The sequence below is a fragment of the Microcaecilia unicolor genome, chromosome 4 (assembly GCF_901765095.1).
Source record: "Microcaecilia unicolor chromosome 4, aMicUni1.1, whole genome shotgun sequence".
NCBI lineage: Eukaryota > Metazoa > Chordata > Amphibia > Gymnophiona > Siphonopidae > Microcaecilia > Microcaecilia unicolor.
The window spans coordinates 17,594,616-17,619,593 of NC_044034.1; the positions used below are offsets into that span (position 1 = coordinate 17,594,616).

The following is a 24,978-nucleotide window of genomic DNA, read 5'->3' on the forward strand; positions in this document are numbered from 1 at the left end:
GAGCGAGAAAGAGAGACAGAGAGAAAGAAAGAGAGAGAAAAAGAAAGAGAAAGAGAGAAAAAAAGAGAAAGATTGACAAAGAGAGAAAGAGAGAGAGAGATAGGAAGAAGAAAGAGAGACAGAAAGAGAGAGAAAGAAAGAGAGTGAGAGAGAGAGAGAGAGAGAAAGAGGGAGAGAAAGAGAGAAAGAGAAAGAAAGAAAGAGAGCGAGAAAAAGAGACAAAGAGAGAGAAAAAGAAAGAGAAAGAGAGAAAAAAAGAAAGAGAAAGAGAGACAAAGAGAGAAAAAAAGAGAAAGAAACAGAGAGACAAAGAGAGAAAGAGAGAGATAGGAAGAAGAAAGAGAGACAGAAGAAAAAGAAGGATGAGAGAAAGAAACTGAGAGAAAGAGAGAGAGAGAGAGAGAGAAAAGAGAAAGAAAGAGAGCAAGAAATAAAAGAAAGAGAGAAAGAGAGAGAGAAAAAGAAAGAGAAAAAGAGACAAAGAGAGAAAAAAGAGAAGGAGAAACAGAGAGAGACAAAGAGAGAAAGAGAGAGAGAGATAGGAAGAAGAAAGAGAGAGAAAGAAAGAGAGTGAGAGAACTAAGTGATATAAGATAAATAAAGAAAAAGATCGAGAAAGAGATACAAAGTAGAAAAAAAAGAGAAAGAAATATAAGAGAGAAAAAAGATACAAATAGAGAGAGAGATAAATAAAATATAGATAAAGATATAAGATAATATAAATAGAGAATAAATATAGAGAAATAAGAGAAATAACAGAAGTGATAGAGCAATAGAAAGAAGATAATATAAGAAAATAAATAAATAGAGATCGAGAAAGAGTATACAATATGAGAATAAATATAGAAAAAAGATAAGATAAAAAATAGAAATAGAGACAAATAGATATAAAAAAATAAAAGATAAACATAGAGACAAAGATAAATAATAGATATTAATAATAATATAGAAAGAGAAATATAGTTGAATAAAGAAACTTAGATATATATAAAATAGATAGAAATATAAATAAAGAAATATATCAAAATAATAAATATAATAGATAGAAAAATGAAAATAAAGATAATATAAAAAAAATAAAGAAAACAATATAGATAGATAGATAAAATAATAAACAGAAATCAAATAGAAAGATATCTATAGAATAATAATATATATACAGAATAATATAAATAAAGATTGAGAGAAAAAATCAAGATTGATATAATAGAAAAATAGTTAGAAAAGAAAGAGATCGGAAATTTATACAAATATAGAAAGAATATAATAAAAATAAAATAAATATACAAATAATATAGATAGATATAGAAAAAAAATATAAACAGAGAAAAATAATATATTATAAGAAATAGATATAAGAAAAAACATTTTAGATATAAAATGTATAAAAGATATAAAGAGAAAGAAAAAAAAATAGATGATGAAGAATATATAGATAAGATATGTGAGAGAAAGAAAGAGAGAGAAAGTGAGAGAGAGAAAGAGTGAGAGAGAGAGAGAGAGAGAGAGAGAGAGAGAGGCAGGGTGAGCAAACCCAAAGGGCAGTGGAACATCATTCTAGTTATTTGGCTCCTCCAACCAATCATCACCCCCACCCCAAGCTAATACTGTGCTGGGTGAAATATTACTAGAACCATGACCCTTAGGTGGAGGAGTAGCCTAATGGGTAGCCCAGTGGCCTGAGAGCCAGGGGAACTGGGTTCAATTCCTACTGTAGCTCCTTGTGACTCTGTACAAGTCACTTAACACTCCGTTGCCCCAGGTACAAATACATACCTGTATATACTATGTAAACCACTTTGACTGTCACCACAGAAAGGCAGTGTATCAAATCCCATCCCCTTTTCCTTTATGTTGACCCTAGATTTTTTTTCGGGGTCCTGAGATGTCTCTTATCTCAGTTCCATGCTTTACCTTGTCCCCCTGACCCATCCACCCATTGCAGTAGCATCCACACTGCGATGTTCATGTTTCTACACATGCCACAGAGCAGCTGGGCCTGCTTGGCACACATAGGCATGCCAGTGCTATTTATAGGAATCCGAACGCCAGCTGGCAGCTGCTTTTATTCTCTGCTCCAGCCTGGCTTGAGCACATCAAATCACAAGAAGAATGTGAGATTAAAGTCCCTTCCTATTTATACACAAGAGGCAATTCTCAAACTATTCACGTTGGTACAAAGCCCTTGCTCTGAATAGATATGGAAATCTACACCACCCAAATTACAAGCCCACTTTATGCAGGGAAACGTGTTTACACATGTAAAACACTTGGAAAATTACCCTCCCTGAAACTGAAGGAGCTAAAGATGTACCCTTGAGAAAAAAAAGAAGAGGCTGGGGAAATACAATATCTATTAAGTAGCATGTGCCAACGGGAGTTACTATTTCACTATCACATTTTCAATAATGAGGGGCAGGTAAGCTCTGTAGGACTCCAGGGAACCTTCTTATCCCTAGCGATTGGAAACACAATAATGAAGCTGCACCCCCTAGTGGCAGCAATGCATTCGGAGGACTCCCGCTGAGCTTAGTGGGAACAGCGCTCAAGAGGAATGGGACTATGGGAGAAAATACTTTTTGACTGAGAGGGTAAAGGCGGTTAGCTTAGCAGAGTTTAAAAAAGGTTTGGACGGCTTCCTAAAGGAAAAGTCCATAGACCATTATTAAATTGGACTTGGGGAAAATCCACTATTTCTGGGATAAGCAGCATAAAATGTTTTGTACTTTTTTGGGGATCTTGCCAGGTATTTGTGACCTGGATTGGCCACTGTTGGAAACAGGATGCTGGGCTTGATGGACCTTTGGTCTTTCCCCGTATGGCAATACTTATGTACTTATGTAGGGTGGTAGACCCTGGAACAGGCTTCCAGTGGTGGATGTAGAAACCAGTAACTGAGGCAGAATACAAGCCCTAACCCCCTCATTCTATAATGGGTCTCTTAAAGGGGTCCTTTCACTAAGCAGCGGTAAGCCCACCGTGGGTTTACTGTGTGCCAATCTGAAGCTGCCACTGGCCCCGTGTTTTCAAAATGGTGGCCCACACTTCCCGCGAGACTTCCACGGGGAGTCTCGGCCACCATTTTTAAAGTACAGCGGTGCTGGGCAGGGGAAATAGCAGGAGCAGCACAACGGGCAGGAAAGAACATGCCCCCCCCCCCCCCCCCCCACACCACCACAGAGGCCAGTAGATCACCAGCGGCATGCCTTTAAAGATAGGACTGAGGAGGGCAGCAGTGTGCAGCGGGCATCCAGGCAGAGCCTCTGGGCCCTCAGGCTGATTGGATGCACAGGTCTTTATCTGCCGTCATTTACTATGTTACTATATGTCCGGCACTTCCTGGTTGCCCAAATGGTCAGTCTGCCCCTGATGTAACTATGGCTCTTTCCCTTGAATGAAGAGGTTATCTTGGTGTTATTCGTTTAGAATTGTGTTTGAAATAAGCAGAATATAAGCCTTTATGTAGTACTAGTGAAACCATGCCCATTTCCTCAACAATGAAATGGGCCCTAGGAAGGCTATCATGTAAGCTTTTTTTTCCCCTCTCCCCTGCCCTCCCCTCCATGTCCAGCAATTCTTCCTTCCCCTCCCCTCCATGTCCAGCGATTCTCCTCTTCCCTGCCCTCCCATCTGTGTCCCACAATTCTCTCCTCTACTGTCCTCCCATCCCATCCATGTCCATCAATTCTCCTCTGCCCTGCCCTCCCCTTCCCTTCCTTCCTCCCTCCCTCCCCTCGATGTCCCACGATTCTCTCCTCCCCTCGATTTGTACCTGAACGTTCTCTGGCTGGCAGGCGCTGGCTTCCGTTCCATTCGTAACATCCCTCCTGACGTCAGCCAGCCTCCAGTGTTCCCTTCCCTCTCACTGTTCCGCCCTCTGACGTCATTACGTTTTGACGCAAGGGGGGGGGGCAATGAGTGGGAATGGATGTTACTGTTGGAATGTATTGTATTTTACATGCATTGCCTGTCACCTATTATTTCTCTGTGATTACTCTGTGACCTCTGATGTGAATTACTTAGAGAGGTCACACAGCTATGCAACTTCCTGTGGGGGATAGACACAGCAGACACAGCACATGCAGCACATGGTGCACATGGAGCTCATGATCTCTCCTAACCTGAGAGGATCTACTATGGTGTGAGCATCCATTACCATCTAAGCACATGGAAGGAGCTGATAATACAAATGTATAGTAATATGTATATATAAGCCTGTCTGATTATAATCTAACTACAAACTGTGAGTAAACAGATGTTTTGTTACTTCAACTTTAAAGTGACTCAGCAGTGAATTATTCAGGGGTGAATGAGAGAGAGATGAAGAAAGAAATTAACATTTCTAAAGCTGAAGCTGTGTGTACTAAAATCTGCTAATTATTTACTACAAATAATCCAACAAAAGGGTTATGGGCCCAGGGCCAGGAATTGAAAAAGAAGAGAAATATTACCAGGCAGAAAAAAAGGCCACATTTTTTCTCTTAAGTTTTAAAGGAAAGATTCAGTCTGTCTCTCTCTCCCCCCACACAGCAGACAGAAGGCTAAGAAAATGGCTGAGGGAAGAAATTCACCATTGTTCTATTCTCTCAAGGTGCCTAAATTAACTGAGTTTAATTATCAGCAGTGGGAACTAAGATTCATATGTCTCCTTCGAGCAAAAAGATTAAATATATGCTTAGACCAAGACAGAACAGCTGAAAATATGGCTGAATGGGACAATGCAAACTATTATGTGAAGTGCATGCTTTTGGAAGCTCTCTCAGAGAAACAAGCCATATTAGTGGAGGGAAAAGATACACCAAAGGACATTTTATATAAACTGAGAACTATGTATGCAACTACATATGCAAAGCAGCAACCAATTTGGTTGGCAGAGTTGAATGAAACCAAATTAAGGGATAAAAGTAAATGTAATGATCACATTATGCATCTTATGTCTTCATTTCAAAAGTTAGAACTTTCTGGAATTCCCATGTGTGATGCATTGAAAAGAGCATTTCTTTTTACCTCACTATCAAAGAAGTTTGATGTTTTTAGGTCTGTAAATGAGGCCATTGAAGGGCAATCCTTTGAACAGACAACATCAAAACTAAGGCAGGAATGCATAATAAATGATTCTGAGGAGATGTGTTCTCAAAGCAAGTCAGAGAGAAATGAAACAAATTTCTTGGCAAAGAACAGAGGAAGGCGGAGCTATGGGAAAACTCCACCCAAGGGCAAGCTGATTTGCTACTCATGTGGAAAGGAGGGACATGTATCTAAATGGTGTAAGGAAACACAAAACACTCCCTCTAGCTCACCTAAGCCAATGGAACTAAAGAATTTTCAAACCAGGAAATGTATGAAGGACAAAGATAAACACAAGGGCTTTCTAATGGCAGAAAAATCTTTGACTATGGTAAATAATAATTCAAATGAAAGTACTTGGATTTTGGATTCGGGGAGCACATGCCATTTAACCAATTGTAAGGATTTCTTTCAGGAAATGTGTCCAGAGGAAGGTATTCTTAAAACTGCAAACGCAGGGACTGCTAAGATCCAAGCAAAAGGTATTGGATTCTTAAAATGCAAAGTGTCTAATGAAGTTAAAGAAATTCCTGTAAGTGATGTCTTGTATATTCCCCAAGCAGTTTGCAATATGCTTAGTGTATCTACATTAGATAAGAAGGGATTTGTGATTCATTTTGAAAACAGTAAGTGCACAATCTCTAAAAATGATGAAGTGTATGCTGAAGCTTTTATGCATAATGATGTTTATAAGCTGAACATTTCAGGTGAAGCCTCACATATGGTGCAAGTAAGGAAGAATGATGGTAAATGTAGTCTGGAAATCTGGCACCGCCGCCTGGGACATCGTGATTCTAAGGTGATCCAGGATCTTTACAGTAAGCAACTAGCCACTGGCATTCAGATAAGTGCAGATGCTGGTAAAATGGAGAAATGCATAGACTGTGTTACTCAAAAAGGTGTGAGACCCTCATTTCCTGCATACACAGGAAATAGGAGTAATAAAGTGCTGGACTTAATACACAGTGACTTATGTGGACCGTTTAATATCCCATCATTGGGAAATAACAGATTTGTGCTAATATTCTTGGATGATTTCTCTAGATACTGTGTGGCCTATTTGCTGAAAGAAAAAAGTCAAGTCACAGACATGCTGAAGAAATACGTAACCATGGTGAGCAATAAATTTGAAAGAAAACCAAAGGTTCTTCAGACCGACAATGGTGGTGAGTTCACTTCACAAAGCATGCGCACATTTCTAGAACAAGAAGGCATTCAACATATCACAACAGTAGCTTATACACCAGAGCAAAATTCTGTTGCAGAGAGAAAATTTAGGTCACTTGTGGAAATGACCAGATGTATGCTGTCAGATAGCAATCTCCCTAAAAGACTATGGGGGGAAGCCATTCTCACAGCAGTGTACCTACAAAACAGAATGCCAACTAAAGGCGCTGAGCGCACACCACATGAGACATGGCATGGTAGGAAGCCAAACCTGTCACACATAAGAACATTTGGAAGTACAGCATATGCTCATGTACCAAAGCAAAGAAGGCATAAGCTGGATTCCACAACAGAAAGGGGCATTTTAGTTGGCTATACTCCAGGACACAAAGGATATAGAATTTTGAATCTGAAAACTGGCATTGTTGGCATAAGACATGTTACATATTTTGATGAAAACAAAAGGGTTGATAAAGGCTGGATTATCCCAGATGAGCCTTATCATCCAGAATATGAAACTAGAACCATAATAGACATGCCAGTGTATATAAATGCCATACCAAGGCAGATGTCTGAAAGCAACTCACCTGTATCTAACGAGGAACAGGCAGAGGAAGCAGACACAGAAAGGATCATTGAAGAAGACAGTACAGTTGGAGAAGGGGAATCAATTGGAGAAGAACTCTCAGATTTAGAGGATGCGGAAAGGTCAGACCAACCTGTTGTCAGACGCTCATCCAGGGAAAACAAAGGTGTTCCACCCCCAAGACTGTCTTACCTAACAAAGTCAGCAGAAGCTCAAGAGCCCTTAACATGGGATGAGATTGAGAAAATGCCAGCAGAAGAAGCTGCTGAATGGCATAAAGCTGCACAAGAAGAAATTGATGCATTGGATAAAAATAATACTTGGATTCTTACAAAATTACCTCCTGGCAAGAAAGCTATAGGATGCAAATGGGTATTCAAGTTAAAAAGGAATGCACAAGGAAAAGTGGAAAGGTATAAAGCCAGATTAGTGGCAAAGGGATATCTTCAAAAATATGGAGAAGATTTTGATGAAGTGTTTGCACCTGTAGTGAAACACACGACAATCAGAACACTTCTGAGCATTGCAGTCTCAAAAGGCATGCAAGTCAACCACATTGATGTGAAAACAGCATTTCTTCATGGAGATATAACTGAAGACTTGTACATGGAACAACCAACAGGTTTCATAAATACAAAACAAAGACAGCTAGTGTGTAAATTAAACAAAGGTCTTTATGGATTAAAGCAAAGTGCAGAATGTTGGAATGACAAATTGCATGAAATATTGACAAATTTAGGATTTAAGCAAGGTGAAGCAGATAAATGCTTGTACACTAGGTGCACAAATGGACAATATGCATACATTTTAGCTTTTGTTGATGATCTGCTCATTGCAAGCAAAAGTGAGCAAGAGTACAAGGACATTGTAAAGTGTTTAAACCACAATGTTGAGATAAAAGAACTTGGTAATGTGTCATACTATCTTGGTATAGAAATTGAGAAACAAAATGATGGTTCTTATCTTCTAAGCCAGAAGCAGAAAATAAATGAGCTTATTGAAAGTTTAGGTATGCAAGATGCCCAAGTTGTAAGCACTCCCATGATCACTGATTTTCTGAAGGATGAAACAGTAAGAGAACCTTTACCAGATAACATCCAATATAGATCAGCCATAGAAGCTGAATACGTGGCCGTATCGGAAGCGTGCAGAGAACTGATGTGGATTGAAAAACTTTTGCTGGATTTCGGAATAGCTGAAAAGAGACCAATCCAGATAATGGAAGATAATCAGAGCTGCATCCGACTGTCACAGAATGACAAGGTTCAGTCACGCACCAAGCACATCGCAACGAAATACCACAACGTGCGAGAGTTGGCGAAAGAAGGGGTCATCAGTCTACACTATTGTCACACCAGTGAGATGACAGCTGACATCATGACCAAACCGTTACCCAGAGAACATTTTGTGAATCTGCGTATAAAGCTTGGACTTTGTATGAATAAATAATTGCATGACAGTTATGCATGAGAAGGGGTTTGTTGGAATGTATTGTATTTTACATGCATTGCCTGTCACCTATTATTTCTCTGTGATTACTCTGTGACCTCTGATGTGAATTACTTAGAGAGGTCACACAGCTATGCAACTTCCTGTGGGGGATAGACACAGCAGACACAGCACATGCAGCACATGGTGCACATGGAGCTCATGATCTCTCCTAACCTGAGAGGATCTACTATGGTGTGAGCATCCATTACCATCTAAGCACATGGAAGGAGCTGATAATACAAATGTATAGTAATATGTATATATAAGCCTGTCTGATTATAATCTAACTACAAACTGTGAGTAAACAGATGTTTTGTTACTTCAACTTTAAAGTGACTCAGCAGTGAATTATTCAGGGGTGAATGAGAGAGAGATGAAGAAAGAAATTAACATTTCTAAAGCTGAAGCTGTGTGTACTAAAATCTGCTAATTATTTACTACAAATAATCCAACAGTTACGAACCCAGGCATCCAGACGTAGAATGTTGCAGGTGCAAATTAATTATATAGGATAATATTGTATACCAAACCTAAGGGGGTAATTCTGTAACTGGGACCCAGTTTAAGCACCCTGAGACCTTGTGGTAGAAGCCCATTGTATAAGGGAACATAGGTGCCAGGTTTCATTACAGATTTACTAGCATAACCCGGTCTTGATGCGTCTAAAATTTGGATCTGGCGTAAGTACCAGAATCTAAATGCAGCAGGGGCTCTTGTAACTTACAGTAGTCTATAAATTACCATGTAAGCGAGAGGTTGAAATTAGAGCATAAAATGCTGTTAATTAGCAATAGGGTTGGATTGTTGGTTTAATCGTTATTGTAAATGAATGTGACTGTGCCGAGGCCGTAAGAATAAATCCACTCTTCAGACTACGTTACATTTGGTCTTATATCTCGCTTGTACCTCGCACTTCTAAATGGGTCACAGTCTAACAAGAGCCAGAACTATTATCTGGGGGAAAAAGGTAAAATACACACGAAAAAAATTCACAACTCCTTCTGTAAGGACACACTTCTGAAATAGTGAGGTCTTAAGCGATAAGTAGGATTGAAAAGGTAAGAAAAAAACACCCGTGAGTTCCTTCCAGTAACTGGCAGCTTGAAAAGCTAAAGACCTTTCGAACACCTTTAATCTCTTTTTACTCTTAGACGAGGGGAAAAGAAAAAAAAATAGCATTAGAGGTTCTCCTAGCTCATAAGGAGATTGCACAGCAAAAATGAGAGCACAGATAACTGGGTACAAGGACTGGTAGAGTTTTGAAAAGGAAGCATGCCAATTTTAAAAGGGCCCTGGCTTCAGCTGGCTGCCAGTGTAACATTCAATAAAAAGAAGAAATACTGTCATATTTAGATAGTTCAATTGTGGAGGAGTGGCCTAGTGATTAGAGCACTGGTCTTGCAATCCAGAGGTGGCCGGTTCAAATCCTCCTGCTGCTCCTTGTGATCTTGGGCAAGTCACTTAACCCTCCATTGCCTCAGGTACAAACTTAGATTGTGAGCCCTCCTGGGACAGAGAAATATCCAGAGTACCTGAATGTAACTCACCTTGAGCTACTACTGAAAAAGGTGTGAGCAAAAAATAAATATTTGAGATTCTGGAATGTTGCTACTATTGGAGATTCTACATGGAATGTTAATGTTGCTATTCCACTAGCAACATTCCATGTAGAAGCCTGCCCTTGCAGATCAAAAACACGGCCACGCAAGCTTCTGTTTCTGTGAGTCTGACGTCAGATTCACAGAAACAAAAGCCTGCGTGGCCGCGTTGCTGATCTGCAAGGGCAGGCTTCTACATGGAATGTTGCTAGAGGAGGAGTGGCCTAGTGGTTAGTGCAGTGGAACATGGAATGTTGCTACTATTGAAGATTCTAGATGGAATGTTGCTGAGTGGAGGAGTGGCCTAGTGGTTAGAGCACTGATCTTGCAATCCAGAGGTGTTGAGTTCAAATCCCACTGCTGCTCCTTGTGATCTTGGGCAAGTCACTTAACCCTCCATTGCCTCAGGTACAAACTTAGATTGTGAGCCCTCCTGGGACAGAGAAATATCCAGTGTACCTGAATGTAACTCACCTTCAGCTACTACTGGAAAAGGTGTGAGCAAAATCTAAATAATTAAACATTCAGCCACAGTTTGAAACCTTCTGAGAAGACCCTTCATGCAGCCTAAATGTACCAGATTAAAATAATCAAGCCGCAAAAGTAAAAGGGCTTTCATTAAACACTTACAGGCCCTTCCACTAAGCCACACAGGCATGTACGCACATCAATTTTGAACTTACCACCCGGCTATTGTGTGGCCCATGCGGTAATTTCATTTTTTATGCACACTTGCTCGCATGCCAGAAAAATTTGTACTCCGCATTGTACGCGCACTGGCGATTACTGACCAGTTAACACGTGAGACCTTACTGCTAAGTTAATGGGTGGCCAAAAAACAAAGGCCTTTTTTGCAGGTGCGCTGAAAATTAGACCTGCGCACGTCCAATACATGAGCCTACACCAGCGTAGACCATTTTTCGGCGCACCTTAGAAAAAAGACCCCTGAAATTGATCTACTTAACTAAGGTGCACTGAAAAATGGCTTGCGGTAGTGTAGGTGCGAGTTTTGGGCATGCACAGAATCATTTTTCAGCGCACCTGTAAAAAAAATGCCTTTTTAAAATTTTTGCCGAAAACGGACATGCGGCAAAATGAAAATTGCCGCACGTCCATTTTGGGTCTGCGACCTCACCACCAGCCATTGACCTAGGGATAAAGTCTCATGCGGTAACCGGGCAGTAATGACCTATGTGCGTCAAATACCACTTGGTGCGTGTCCGATACGCACGTCCAAAAATAACAAACTATTTTTCAGCCGCATGTATCGGACACGCACCAAAAATGAAATTACCCGAAGAGCCGGGCGGTAACTCCATTTTGGCGCATGTTGGGCACGCGTACACGCTTACACGGCTTAGTAAAAGTGCCCCTATATATTATCACATACAACTGCCTACATGTGACCAATTACCAACTGCCCAGTGGTACTACTACTACTTATCATTTCTATAGCGCTACTAGACGTACGCAGCGCTGTACACGAACATGAAGAGACAGTCCCTACTCCACAGAGCTTACAATCTAATTAGGACAGACAGAACAAGCAAGAGATAAGGGAATATTAAAGTGAGGATGATAAAATAAGGATTCTGAACAAGTGAATAAGGGTTAGGAGTTAAAAGCAGCATCAAAAAGGTGGACTTTAGCCTAGATTTCAAGACGACCAGAGATGGAGCTTGACGTACCGCCTCAGGAAGTCTCTTCCAGGCATATGGTGCACCAAGATAAAAGGAACGGAGTCTGGAGTTATCAGTGGAGGAGAAGGGTGCAGATAAGAGAGATTTACCCAGTGGACGGAGTTCCCGGGGAGGAATGTAGGGAGAGATGAGAGTGGAGAGGTACTGAGGAGCTGCAGAGTGAATGCACTTATAGGTCAATAAGAGGAGTTTGAACTGTATGCGGAAACGGATAGGAAGCCAGTGAAGTGACTTGAGGAGAGGGCTAATATGAGCATAACGACCCTGGTGGAATATTAGTCGTGCAGCAGAATTATGAACAGATTGAAGAGGAGAGAGATGGCTAAGTGGGAGACCTGTGAGAAGCAAGTTGCAATAGTCTAAGCGAGAGGTGATAAGAGTGTGGATGAGGGTTCTGGTTGCATACTGAGAAAGGAAAGGGCGACTTTTGGTGATATTATAGAGAAAGCAAGTGTTACCTGCACAGAGTGGCGGGTGCGGCTCTGGCCACCTTGATGGGCAGACTGGATGGACTGTGCAGGTCTTTTTCTACCATCATTTACCATGTTACTATGTTACTTTTCTGTTATCTTGTTCCATAGTCAAAATAATGTATTTAGGGCATGTGCTTTCAGCCTGACTAACTGTTCCCTCTTCTTTGAATAACGCCAGCCTTTTGGGAGATCTAGCATCCAGGTAATGTTTTGGTGTTTTGCTGCTCATGGTCATGCATGGCAAACCTTGAACCTCAGCTTCCCAGCTATTGTGATCCCGTGTTCTAATCATTGCAGTTGCACCTGGCATTTTGGGTTTTATGCTTTACTTCATCCATATTCTCTTAATAACCTGCAATGCATCACTTCTTTGAATTTATAGCAGCGTGTAGAATGAGTGGCCAGGAGACACTTGCTGTGGTACAGTCAGGTACATTTGTAGTATGGGCCTGTATATTTCTGGTAGGAAAGGCTGAAGTGTCTAGGGCTCTTCAGCTTGGAGAAAAGACGGCTGAGGGGAGATATGATAGAGGCCTATAAAAGAATGAGTGGAGTGGAACGGGTGGACGTGAATCGCTTGTTTACTACAGGGGCGTAGCCAGACACCCAATTTTGGGTGGGCCTGGGCCCAGGATGGGTGGGCAGAAGAATCTCCCTGTCCCACAAGTGATTTGGCCTCTCCCTCTCTCGCCTGTATGCCATAGGGTCTCTCAAACATCCCCCCTCCCCCGCATACCATTTAAATAACCATTTGAATAACGGTTATAACTCAAGAAAAATGTCAGGAAGTATTTTTTCACAGAGAGAGTGGTGGATGCTTGGAATGCTCTCCCGCGGGAGGTGGTGGAGAGGAAAACGGTAACTGAATTCAAACATGCGTGGGATAAACATAAAGGAATCCTCCTCAGAAGGAAGGGATCCCCAGAGGCTTAGCCACCGGTGGGAGGCAGTGCTGGTGGTTGGGAGGTGGGGATAGTGCTGGGCAGACTTATACGGTCTGTGCCAGAGCCGGTGGTGGGAGGCGGGGATAGTGCTGGGCAGACTTATACGGTCTGTGTCCTGAAAAAGACAGGTACAAATCAAGGTAAGGTATACACAAAAAATGACACGTGAGTTTATCTTGTTGGGCAGACTGGGTGGACCGTGCAGGTCTTTTTCTGCCGTCATCTACTATGTAAATAGCAGCTTTTCACCAGCAGCGAGCAGCAACTAATACACACTGCTCATGTTGGCACCACAGCCTTCTCACTGATGCAACTTCCTGTTTTCACATAGGCAGGAATACGTCAGAGGGAAGGCTGTGGGGCCAGTGCGAGCAGTATGTATCAGTCTCTGCTTGCTGCAGGCAAAGATCGTCTATTTACAAGGTGTGCAAGAAAGACAGTTGTTGGGAGTTTTCGGCTGGTGGAGCTTGGGGATCCCTGCCAGCCACATCATAGGTGTGCGGCTAATGGGTGGGCCTGAACACAAAGTGGGTGGGCCAGGGCCCACCCTTGGCTACGCCACTGGTTTACTCTTTCCAAAAATACTTGGACTAGGGGACATGCAATGAAGCTACAACGCCAAATAAAATTCCACTATCAGTCCATCTGGACCAGGTGCCTTCCCCCCCTCCCCCCCAGAAGGGCTTCAAGGGCCTCCTGAATCTCACCCTCACATATTGTGGCCCCAAGCCCCATGTTCCGCTGTTCTGTAAACACTGGGTGTGGCAACTGCTTCAAAAAACTCATCTGTATCCACTTTAGAATAATCATTTTCTGAAATAGACAACTTCTCACAAAATCTGCGAAACTCAGAAACAATATCCTCATTCCTAACCCTGATCCATCCTCCACCTGAGGCGCTCTCCCTCTACACCTCTGTTCCTTCAAATATTGAACCAAGACATCCTGACTTATTTTTCTCAGAATAATACAATAACCTGCCTGCGTATAAAGGTAGAATGCCCCATCTTCTTACTCAGCAGAGTATTGTAAGTATATTTAACCTTTTGCAGCCTAGTGTATACATCAAGCCGAAAAGCCTCCACACAGCTCTTCTCAAGCTAGTGCATTTCCTCCTCCAGGCCACTCAACTCCCTCATCCTCTCCCTAACCTTCCCAATAACATAAGTAACTATCACACCGTGAATGGTGGGTTTAAATACATCCCACCAAACATGGATCATAATCAGCCAACAGGATATAAAGTTTACAGCTCCTGGGTGGAGATGGAGTTTCAGCCATTGTTCAACAGTGACACCTACTGTCCAAGCTCAGTGTTTAGCAAGGTCTGGAGAGAGCTGCACTCTATGGCCCTCAGGACCGGCCCTGCCATTGAGCAACTATGCCCCTGATAATGAAAAGCATTTAACCGTCCAGAATCGACACCTGGCCAGTTAAATGCCCCATAAACGGTTATCCAGTAATATTCAGCTGGGGATAGCCAGTTGCCCCCCTGCTGAATATTGCTGGTTAGTGGCAAGTGGATAACCAGTTATATCGAGCGATATAACCGGCTATCCGCTGATTTTCAGCCTGAGTTTAGCGGCCAAATATGGCTGCTTGAAAATGTGGGATACCTTTGGCTGGTTTCAAGATAACCAGCTAAGTCTGATCTTCTTAGCCGGTTATGTTGAAACTGACTAAAAATAAACCGGATATTCAATGTCACTCACCAGAAACTGCCCGACATTGAGTATCCAGCATCACCGAGGACCACCGGAGTTAGCTGGGCTAACTCTCAGGGTCTGAATATCAACACCTATGTTTTTCACACACGGTCCTACTTCTCTGCCCCTCAGGACATGCAAATAAGGCCTTATAATGACCCCCACCCCTGATGACCCCCATCCAAGGTCCACCACTGTAATAATCAGTGGTTGGGTATGAGGAGAAATGTAACCATCGGAACTAAAGTAAGTGATAATACTTTTGTACAAGTCATTGGTGAAGGCTAAAAACGGGGGAGAAGTTTCCCGAGTAGTTGTAAATGAGGGTTCATGTCTTCACTGGAACTCCACAGAGCAGGAAGTAACTGCCTGGCACTTAGAAAATATAGATTCAGATATAGGGGTAAGTTCTTACTCATTCCCATCAGGATCTCCGAATGTTAAATCATCCTTTTTTCATTTGCCTGTACTTATCCCCTGATCATCTTGCTGCGTAATGTGGTTTCTCTTCATTGCATGCTGTCACACATTTTGCATGTGCTTCACAAGATTTTGAATGTCTATGGCAATATATATTAATTTTATTTTTAAGGATTTATGTATCAGGTAGCAAAAATGATCCAACACTGAAAAATAGATTATGGTTTTGCAAAACCAACATTTGTCCATGACTTCAATCCATGTCATGAAAAAGTCAGTGACGATATCCACTGCAAAGATAAAGCCCTGCTATGTGTTCAGATTTGTACAGAGGTCTCTCGGATTCACCTTTCTGGCCATGCACAGCACTGGGAGCCGAGCCACTGGCTGGGAAACAGGAGCTGCTTCCAAGAAAACCATGATTTCAAAACAATAAATCAGACCCTGAAATGTCTACTTCTACTAAAATACTGAGACTCGTGACCTAAACTCATGTGTGAATGATTCAGGCATTATTTTCCCAAGAAATTCATGATATGTTTTCATGAAAAAAGCACCTTCTCTGGTAAACACACCTATTGCTTAGAAATAATATTGGTTTTTCTTTATTTGCTTTAAGATCTGATAAGTGCATAAGTATTGCCATGCTGGGACAGACTGAAGGTCCATCAAGCCCAGCATCCTGTTTCCAACAGTGGCCAATCCAGGTCACAAATACCTGGAAAGATCCCAAAACAGTAGAATACATTTTATGCTGCTTATTCTAGAAAGAAGCAGTGGATTCTCCCCAAGACCATTTTAATAATGGTCTATGGACTTTTCCTTTAGGAAGCCATCCAAACCTTTTTTTTAAACCTCGCTAAGCTAACCGATTTTACTACATTCTCTAGCAACGAATTCCAGACTTTAATTACACATTGAGTGAAGGAATATGTTCTCCGATTCATTTTAAATGTACTACTTCCTAGCTTCATTGTCTGCCCCCTAGTCCCTAGTCTTTATAAAACCCATTTAAAATACACTAACTTTATCTAGTTAGTAGAATGAATATCGCAGCTAACTGAGTAACTTCCTGCGCCGCCATTATCCAGATCAGTGATTCCCAAACCTGTCCTGGGGGAACCCAGTCAGGTTTTCAGGATATCTGCAATGAATATACATGAGATAGATCTGCATAGCAAGGAGGGTTCCCCCAGGACAGGTTTGGGAGCCAGTGGTCCAGATAGTGTTGGGGTGGGTCAGTGATCATTTTCAGTGGCATTATCTGGAAAATGCTGGTGAAAATCCGTGGCTGGCCCTGGTGAGTGGCCCTGGGGTTATTTGATCATAATTGTATGCAAAACCAAAAAAAGTACCAGGGGCCTTCAAGAAGAGGGGAAAAATAAAACCTTTAATCATGTGTTTAGATAAGACAGTCATTGAATGGACCCGACACGGTCCGTGTTCCGGCGCCCAGCGCCTGCGTCAGGGGTCACGAAGTCTAGCAGAGTAAGTACAGCTGCGTTTTAGAATACGAAGCATGTGCTGGAAGCAATATACTTCGCCACCTTGCTGTCCCTTCGCGTAAGATCAAGCCTCTCATTTCCCCTCTTCTTGAAGGCCCCTGGGACTTTTTTGTTTTGCTTCTTGGACTTCTGTTTGTACTTTGCTCCCTCTCTTTGCGCCATCATAATTTTATGGCCATAATTCTCCAGATTCTATAGAGCGTGCCTAGAGATTAGCGCCAAAATCCAAGTAGATCTCTAACAATGCGCATAACTTAACGAGCTAATGAGCGCTGATAGCAGCACTTAAGCAATAATGAGCACTAATTGGTGTTAATTAGAATTTACCCGCACAACTAGCTAAGCGTATTCCGTAACGAAGTGTGCCAAACATCTAATGCTTTGCAGGCAAAAAGGGGTGTGGTTATGGGCAGGTAAATGGGCGTTCCGAAATTTACATGCATAGTTATAGAATATGGCCCAGTGTGCATAAATCTGCACTTCTCAATCCAGTTGTCAGGACACACCCAGCAAGTTGAATTTTCAGGAGATCCACAATGAATACGCACGAGAGAAATTTGTATGCACCGTCTTCCTTGGTATGCAAATCTTTCTCATAGATGTTCATTGTGGTTATCCCAATAACCCAACGGGCTGGGTGTGCCCCGAGAACCGGGTTGAGGAGCACTGCCCTAGGGTGGCCATATTTAGAAACGGAGTGAGGCTCTCGAAATATTCTGACGTCTCAAATAATCGGATTCACCCTATGGCCAAGCACCTGAATCACTGAAATGATTCCTGAAGTAAGTTATTGATGCCGACTGTATCTCTGAATCTTTTCTGCGTTTCAGTGACGTTGCTGTGGAACTGCCATTCACGCTGATGCATCCAGAACCAAAGGAGGAACCCTTGCATAGAGATGGTAAGATAACCTGCCCCCCACGTGCCTTCCAAACTCTGCTTCTTTCCACACCTGGTTTTCATGTGTAGGTTTTTGAAGATTTTACCAGCTTTATGCTGTAATCAATGCTAAAAATTTTGTTTGCTGTATACAGTGTTTAGAGAAAAGATTGTCTCACTTTTTTGTCTAACAAAAGCAAAAAACAAAAAATATAAAAATAAAAAATATATATATTAAAAACGTCAAAATTTAAAATTAATCATAAAAAATGTATTTAAAAGATGAATCCATCAAAATCAAAAAATTACATAAAAAAGACGACACTTTGGATGTAAAAATGAAGAATCAACTTTTTTAGCCAAACTGTAGCAGGGAGAAAGGGACTCGACACAGCTGTGTTTCGGCTGTACTGGCCTGCATCAGGAGTCTTCTCTGCCATCTGTTGATTATTAATTCTATCCAAATATAAAAAGAATATGTGTGTCTTACCAATAAACTGAAGTTATAGTGCTCAATTGTACTGGAAACAAAGTTGTTGAACGGAGAAGATCAGAGCAGCGAAGACTGGTTTCTTCTGTTTTTTTGTATCACTTTTTTGTCTCTCAGATTCACCTACATTTTTGAGCAACCAAATGAACGTAAGAATAGCCAAACTGGATCAGACCAAAGGTCCATCTAAGCCATTATCCTGCTTCCAACAGCGGCCAGTCACAGGTCACCAGTACCTACCTAGCAGAATCCCAAGGGGTAGCAAGATCACATGCTACTGATCCCAGAGACAAGCAGTGGATTTCCCCGGATCTACCTTTATGGACTTTACCTCCAGGAACATGTCCAAACCTTTTATAAACCCAGATACGCTAACTACTTTTCCCGCATCCTCCGGTAACAAGTTCCAGAGCTCAACTATTCATTGAGGGGGATTTTTACTAAGCGGCGGTAAACCCAACGTGGGCGTACCACTCACTAATCCTGAACTACCGCCAGGCAGCAGTTCCGGCTGGAGCGTGTGCCATTTACGGTGCTGCATAAAAAAATATCTGTAGCGCGGCGCTATTCTGGCGGTAATCAAGCATCGTCGCACCTTCCTGGTTACCACTGGGTTACCGTGAGAGTCTTTATCGCCACCTCAGCGGATGGCATGGTAAGGGTTATCTTAACGTGTGGCCATATTTGGGGGGGAGGAATTTTACCCGCTGCGGTAAAAAGGACCCTGGCACATGGGAAAAATGACCATCGCCACCTCAGCGGATGGCGTGGTAAGGGTTATCTTAAGGTGTTACTTAGCTTGTGCTATATTGGGCAATATAGCACAAGCTAAGTAACACTTTTCTGTTTAAGCAAGTGATAAACATCACAATCCAGTGGAGTTTTTTTTATGGCCAATGAAAATAATGGAGTCAATGAAATGCTGGCATTAAATATATTGATTATCAAATTGCCATGCTTTGACTATTGAGGTCTTTTTCTCCACTATAAACAAATCAAAAAAGTTTTCAAATTGACACCACTTCCATTTCAACATTAAGGTTGTTCTAATTATATTCAGCTTTATATTGGTGTACATCAGTACATAAGCATAGCCATACTGGGACAGACTGAAGGTCCATCAAGTCCAGTATTCTGTTTCCAACAGTGGCCATTCAGGTCACAAGTACCTGGCAAGATCCCAAAAGAGTAAAAATAGATTGTACGCTCTTTATCCTAGGAATAAGCTGTAGAGTTTCCCATGTCCATCTTGATAATGGCTTGTGTACTTTTCTTTTAGGAACTTGGCCAAACCTTTTTTTTAACCGTGCAAAGCTAACTGCTTTTACCACATTCTTTGGCAATGAATTCCAGAGTTTAATTACACAGTGCATGAAGAAATACTTTATCCAGTTTGTTTTAAATTTACTACTTAGTAGCTTCTTTGCATGCCCCCAAGTCCTAGTATTTTTGGAAAGAGTAAACAAGCGATTTACGTCTTCCCGTTCCATTCCACTCCGTATTTTATAGACCTCTATCAAATTTCTCCTCAGCGGTCTCCTTTCCAAGCTGAAGATTTCTAGCTTCTTTAGCCTTTCCTCATAAAGAAGTTGTCCCATCCCCTTTATCAATTTTTCTGCCCTTCTCTGTACCTTTTCTAATTCTGGTATATCTTTTTTGAGATGTGATTGCCACAATTGCACATAATATTCGAGATGCAGTTGTACCATGGAGTGATACAAAGGCATTATAATATAATCTCCCCAAAATACTCTCCTCTTGGTTACTGTCAGAATTCTTGTGGCATGTAAATAAAACAATTTACTGGTTGTCCTGTACCCCAGTACCTTCACCACTGGTCAGAAGCTTCCAGCTCACAACTCACATACTGCATGTCTTCTCCACCGGTGTAACTCTACCCTGGTCATAGGCTGCCAATCAAACACCAGGTAGTGGGTCATCCTCTCTCCACTACAAATTTTGTACTACTCATGGGCCTTCCAGCCATCTCAGCTTCCTTGCAAGTTGAAGGAGGCAAAACCTAAACCCCCTCATGTTTCCTTTGTTCAGGACCTTGGTCAGCTCTCAGGATCCCACTGACTCTGATCTGAAACCCTGTGCTCTTTCTTTTTATAATTACATTACATTATATTATGGTACTTCTACATCTACCCTAATGAGTTCTATGTAGATTACCAGAAGAAGAGTCTAGGCGTACCTAGCAAATACCATCCTACAGCTCAATCGAAATTTGGTCAATAAATACTTTTGCAACATCAATGTTTTAACAGCCTTCCCTATTTGACAGATGGTTAGATAATTGTCTAGTTTCCAGAGGTAAATAATTCCATACTTTTGTGATTCATTATGAAAAGGGTGTAGGGGCTTAGTTTCAAAACAAAAAAAATGTCCAAAAAACATCATAAGGTGGTAGATGGAAGTTTTTCTCTTAAAATGTCCAATAAAACTGTCATAAGGTGGTAGATGGAACTTTTTTTTTTTTTCTTACATTTGTGCCCCATGCTTTCCCACTCATGGCAGGCTCAATGTGGCAAGCAATGGAGGGTTAAGTGACTTGCCCAGAGTCACAAGGAGCTGCCTGTGCCGGGAATTGAACTCAGTTCCCCAGGACCAAAGTCCACCACCCTAACCACTAGGCCACTCCTCCACTCACTTGTCTCTCAAAAAGTTCAAGTTGCAATTTTTGACACTCTGTTTTAGGTGTTTTTGTCCACAGTTTGTCCAATTTTCAAGGGGGCATGTTAGGGTCAAGTACCTGCTTATAATGTGTGATTGTCCTGCACCTTGAACTTAATGGTTAAAAATTAATGAAACCAAACGAAAACGTCTATGGCCAAAATGACGACGTTTCTGGCTAGAACCGTTTCAGTCATGAATAAGTGACCAAAAGGTGCCCTAAATGACCAAATGACCACTGGAGAGACTAAGGAATAACCCTCCCCCCTTACTTCCCCAGGGGTCACAGACCCCTTCCCGCCCTCCTAAGATGTGACAGTACATACCAAGCTCTATGACATATGATAGCCATTCTTGTTAGAGCAGCAAGTAGATCCCAAGAGTACCTTCGTGGTCGGTGCAGTGGACTGTAAAGAAAAGAACCCAGGCCTATATCCCACTCTAACTGGTACACTTAAGCAGACACAGCAAGCAAGGCAGCATGAAGAAAATAATTGGACACTTCGTGACAGATTTCACATACTTTAGTAACTGAAGGCCCCTTTTATGAAGCCGCCTAGGGGCTTACGCACACCCAACGCATGTCAAATTGGAGTTACCGCCTGGTTACCGCGTGGCCCTTGCGGTAATTTCAATTTTGGTGTGCGTCCGCTACGCCTGTCTGAAATATTTTCTGGCACGCGTAGCGGATGCGCGTGCCAAGTGGCATCTGACACGCGTAGATCATTACCACCCAAATTCTTTACCGAAAATGGAAGCGTGGCAATTTTGATTTTGCCGTACGTCAATTTTTGACAAAAAAGGCCATTTTTTCAGCGCGCCTTTGTAAAAGGACCCCTGACTCCACTGTTCCCTCTAAGCTTGAGCAGGAATCCTCCACCTGTAATCCAGCCAGTGGGGGGTGCTGTTTCACTGTCACATTTTCAATAGTGAGGGACAGGCAAACTCTGCAGGATTCCGGTGAACCTGTCTGTCACTAGTGATTGAAAACACTATATTGAAGCACTGTCCCCTACTGACAGCAGTACAGATGAAGGACTCCCACACAGCGTTGAGGGCAGGGGCGTATCTGCGTGGGGCCTCAGGGGCCTGGGCCCCCGCAGATTTTGCCTTGGACCCCCCTACCGCCATCCCCCGCTGCCGTTGCTTACTTTTGCTGGCGGGGGACCCCAACCCCCGCCAGCCGAGGTCCGCTTCCACCTGCCGCTGCCTTAAAAACTACTTCTTCAGCCGGCGGGGGACCCCAAACCCCCGCCAGCCGCCCCGAGGTGTTTAAAATTCATCTTCGGCCTCCGTGGCCGTGCTGCTGTTGCTAGGAGCTGTTGAATCCACTTCGGAGTCTGACGTCGCAGCACGTACAACGAACTGGATTCAACAGCTCCTATCAACAGCAGCACGGCCACGGAGGCCGAAGATGAATTTTAAACACCTCGGGGCGGCTGGCGGGGGTTTGGGGTCCCCCGCCAGCAAAAGTAAGCAACGGCAGCGGGCGAGGGTTGGCGGCGGGAGGGGGGTGGAAAGAGTCATTGGTGGCGGTGGGGGCTCTGACAATGGTGGGGGGGGCTAAAATGTGCCCCCTCCCTCTGGCTCTGGCCCCCCTACCGCTGGAGTCCAGATACGCCCCTGGTTGAGGGAACAGTGATTGGGTCCTTTGTGGGTTTATCTGAGCCTCTGTCACTGACCCCACTTGGCACACTGGCAATACCTTCCCGCTAGTTTGAAGTTTATTGTTTTTGACTGATTGAGACCTGGTTCCCCCTCCCCCCCCCTCACACACAACATCACCACTACTTTTGCATGCACTGGTGTCATACCCTTCTCAGGAAATCAGAATTTATGCATGCAGTGACATGAAACCAGGCCTGGATTAGTCTGTTGGTTAAAAAAAAGAAAAGAAAGGTAAGAAGTGGAGTGGAGGAGTGGCCTAGTGGTTAGGGTGGTGGACTTTGGTCCTGAGGAACTGAGTTTGATTCACACTTCAGACACAGGCAGCTCCTTGTGACTCTGGGCAAGTCACTTAACCCTCCATTGCCCCATGTAAGCTGCATTGAGCCTGCCATGAGTGGGAAAGCGCAGGGTACAAATGTAACAAAAATAAAATAGATACTATTGGAGATTCTACATGGAATGTTGCTACTATTGGAGATTCTACATGGAATGTTGCTATTCCACTAGCAACAATCCATGTAGAAGGCTGTGCAGGCTTCTGTTTCTGTGAGTCTGACGTCCTGCACGTACGTGCAGCACGTCAGACTCGCAGAAGCCTGCGTGGCCACATGGGTAATCTGCAAGGGCCAGGCACAGGCAGCTCCTTGTGACTCTGGGCAAGTCACTTAACCCTCCATTGCCCCATGTAAGTGGCATTGAGCCTGCCATGAGTGGGAAAGCGCGGGGTACAAATGTAACAAAGAAAAATGGGGGGAGGGGAGGAAACGTCAGTGAGCTACCTTAGTTCCTGCAGCTCATCTCATTCCATCACTTGAGCTGAGAGATGGGAGATGGGAAGGTGAAAAACAGTTCAGGGTCAGCCATGTTAGTATGGAACAGCAAAAATGACAGTTGATATAGACTAACCTGTTTATTAAGACATGAGATTTTGAAAAAAAAAAAAAAGACCTGTAAAGTACCATCTGCCTGTGCTGTTCAAAAAAAAAGCCCCCCCCCCCCCCCCCCAGTCTCCTGCTAGTCCTGAGAGAGTTGGAATTTGATGACTATTTAAGTACATTGAAAATATGTAAGTTAGAAATTTGAGCAGGTCTGCACAGATAAATAGATGTTCTCTTTGCTGAAGCGGCTCTGTCAGCAAAGGGATGCCGCAAAGGGATAAATATGGAATGAGCCCCCTCTACTGGTAGAAAAGAAATCTGCAATTAATGAGCAAATAGTCAGCCAGTGTCACCAAACGGCCAGACTTCAAAGAGTTGAACTTGGGATTTAGGCGTTTAAATTTGACCCCTTTGAAAGCCGACTAGCACTGATTGCTTAAATGTAAAGGTCTATTTTTATTAAGCACATTAACACAGACCGAGTGAGGGCAGGGAGTAAAGCCAACACTTAGTTAGCATTGATTTTCAGTATTAGGCACCAAACTTAGAAGCCTATTAAATGCTACTGAAAATGAGTGGTTAGGCCCTAAACAGGTGCTTTAACCAGCCAGGAGCCATTTCTGGCCAGCTAAATCACTTTGAATGTCGACCCAGTTCAATGCAGAGAGACAAAATGATTCGTATTCCTATCACAGAGGTCATGAATATATATTTAAAGCAGAATGAAACTGTTTATCATGTTAGTCCAACATCATGTTTGCATAGGGTTACCACATGTCCAGATTTACCCGGACATGTCCTCTTTTTGAGGACATGTCCGGGCAACCGGGCGGGTTTTGCCAATCTGCCTGTTTGTCCAGAAATCCAGACAAACGGGCAGATTACTAACCTCCCCTCCCCTTACTTACTACTGCCCTGGTGGTCTAGTGACCTCTTCCGCCTTCGGAATGGCTCTTTCCTGCCCGGAGCACTGCCCTTAGGGTTACCATTTTGTGTCCTCTGAAAAAGAGGACACATGTCACGCCCCCTACCCCGCCACGCCTCATGCCCCGCCCCTGCCACGCCCCCTTCAGGTCGGGTTCCACCCCTACCCCCCCCCCCCCCGTCGCATAGTCCCCCCTCACTTACTATCTAGCCCTGGTGGTCTAGTAGCGTCTTCTCTTCGGGGCAGGAAAGAGCCCCCTCTTTCCTGCCCGGAGCACTGCCTGCCCTTGCCTGCTGCATCCTCCTCGGTATGGCTGGGGATTCAAAATGGCCACCGAGAGTTGAAGCGGCCTCGCGAGAGTTCAACTCTCGGCGGCCATTTTGAATCCCCACCCAGACCGAGAAGGATGATAGACAGGGGAGGGAGCGCTTTCCTGCCCCGAAGACGTCACTAGACCACCAGGGAACATTGGTAAGGAAGGGGAGGGGATGGGAGACCAGGTCACCAGACCCACGGCGCCGATCGCCCGCCCACACGCCCACCGCACGCACGTGCCTGCCCGCACCCGCGCCCACGTTTGTCCAGAAATCCGGACAAACGTGGGCGCGGGCAAAATCCGCCGGACGCCCCGGACATGCCCTCAAAAAGAGGACATGTCCGGGGAAATCCGGACGTATGGTAACCCTAGCTGCCCTGCACGCATCCTTTCTGTTGCTGATCACGGAGCTGATTCAAAATGGCCGCCGAGAGTTGAAGTGGCCTCGCGAGATTTCAATTCTCGGCGGCCATTTTGAATTGGCTCCGC

The 24,978-nt window shown here is 43.3% G+C and overlaps 1 protein-coding gene across 1 annotated transcript in view; it reads left to right on the forward strand.

Moving 5' to 3' along the window:
• ARRB1 (arrestin beta 1) overlaps positions 1-24,978 on the forward strand; it is an 88,317-nt gene that overhangs the window by 57,540 nt on the left and 5,799 nt on the right. The window contains exons 12-13 of the mRNA XM_030199747.1: positions 12,261-12,284; positions 17,488-17,558. Coding sequence (XP_030055607.1) covers positions 12,261-12,284; positions 17,488-17,558 — 95 coding nt within the window. The remainder of the gene's footprint in view (positions 1-12,260; positions 12,285-17,487; positions 17,559-24,978) is intronic.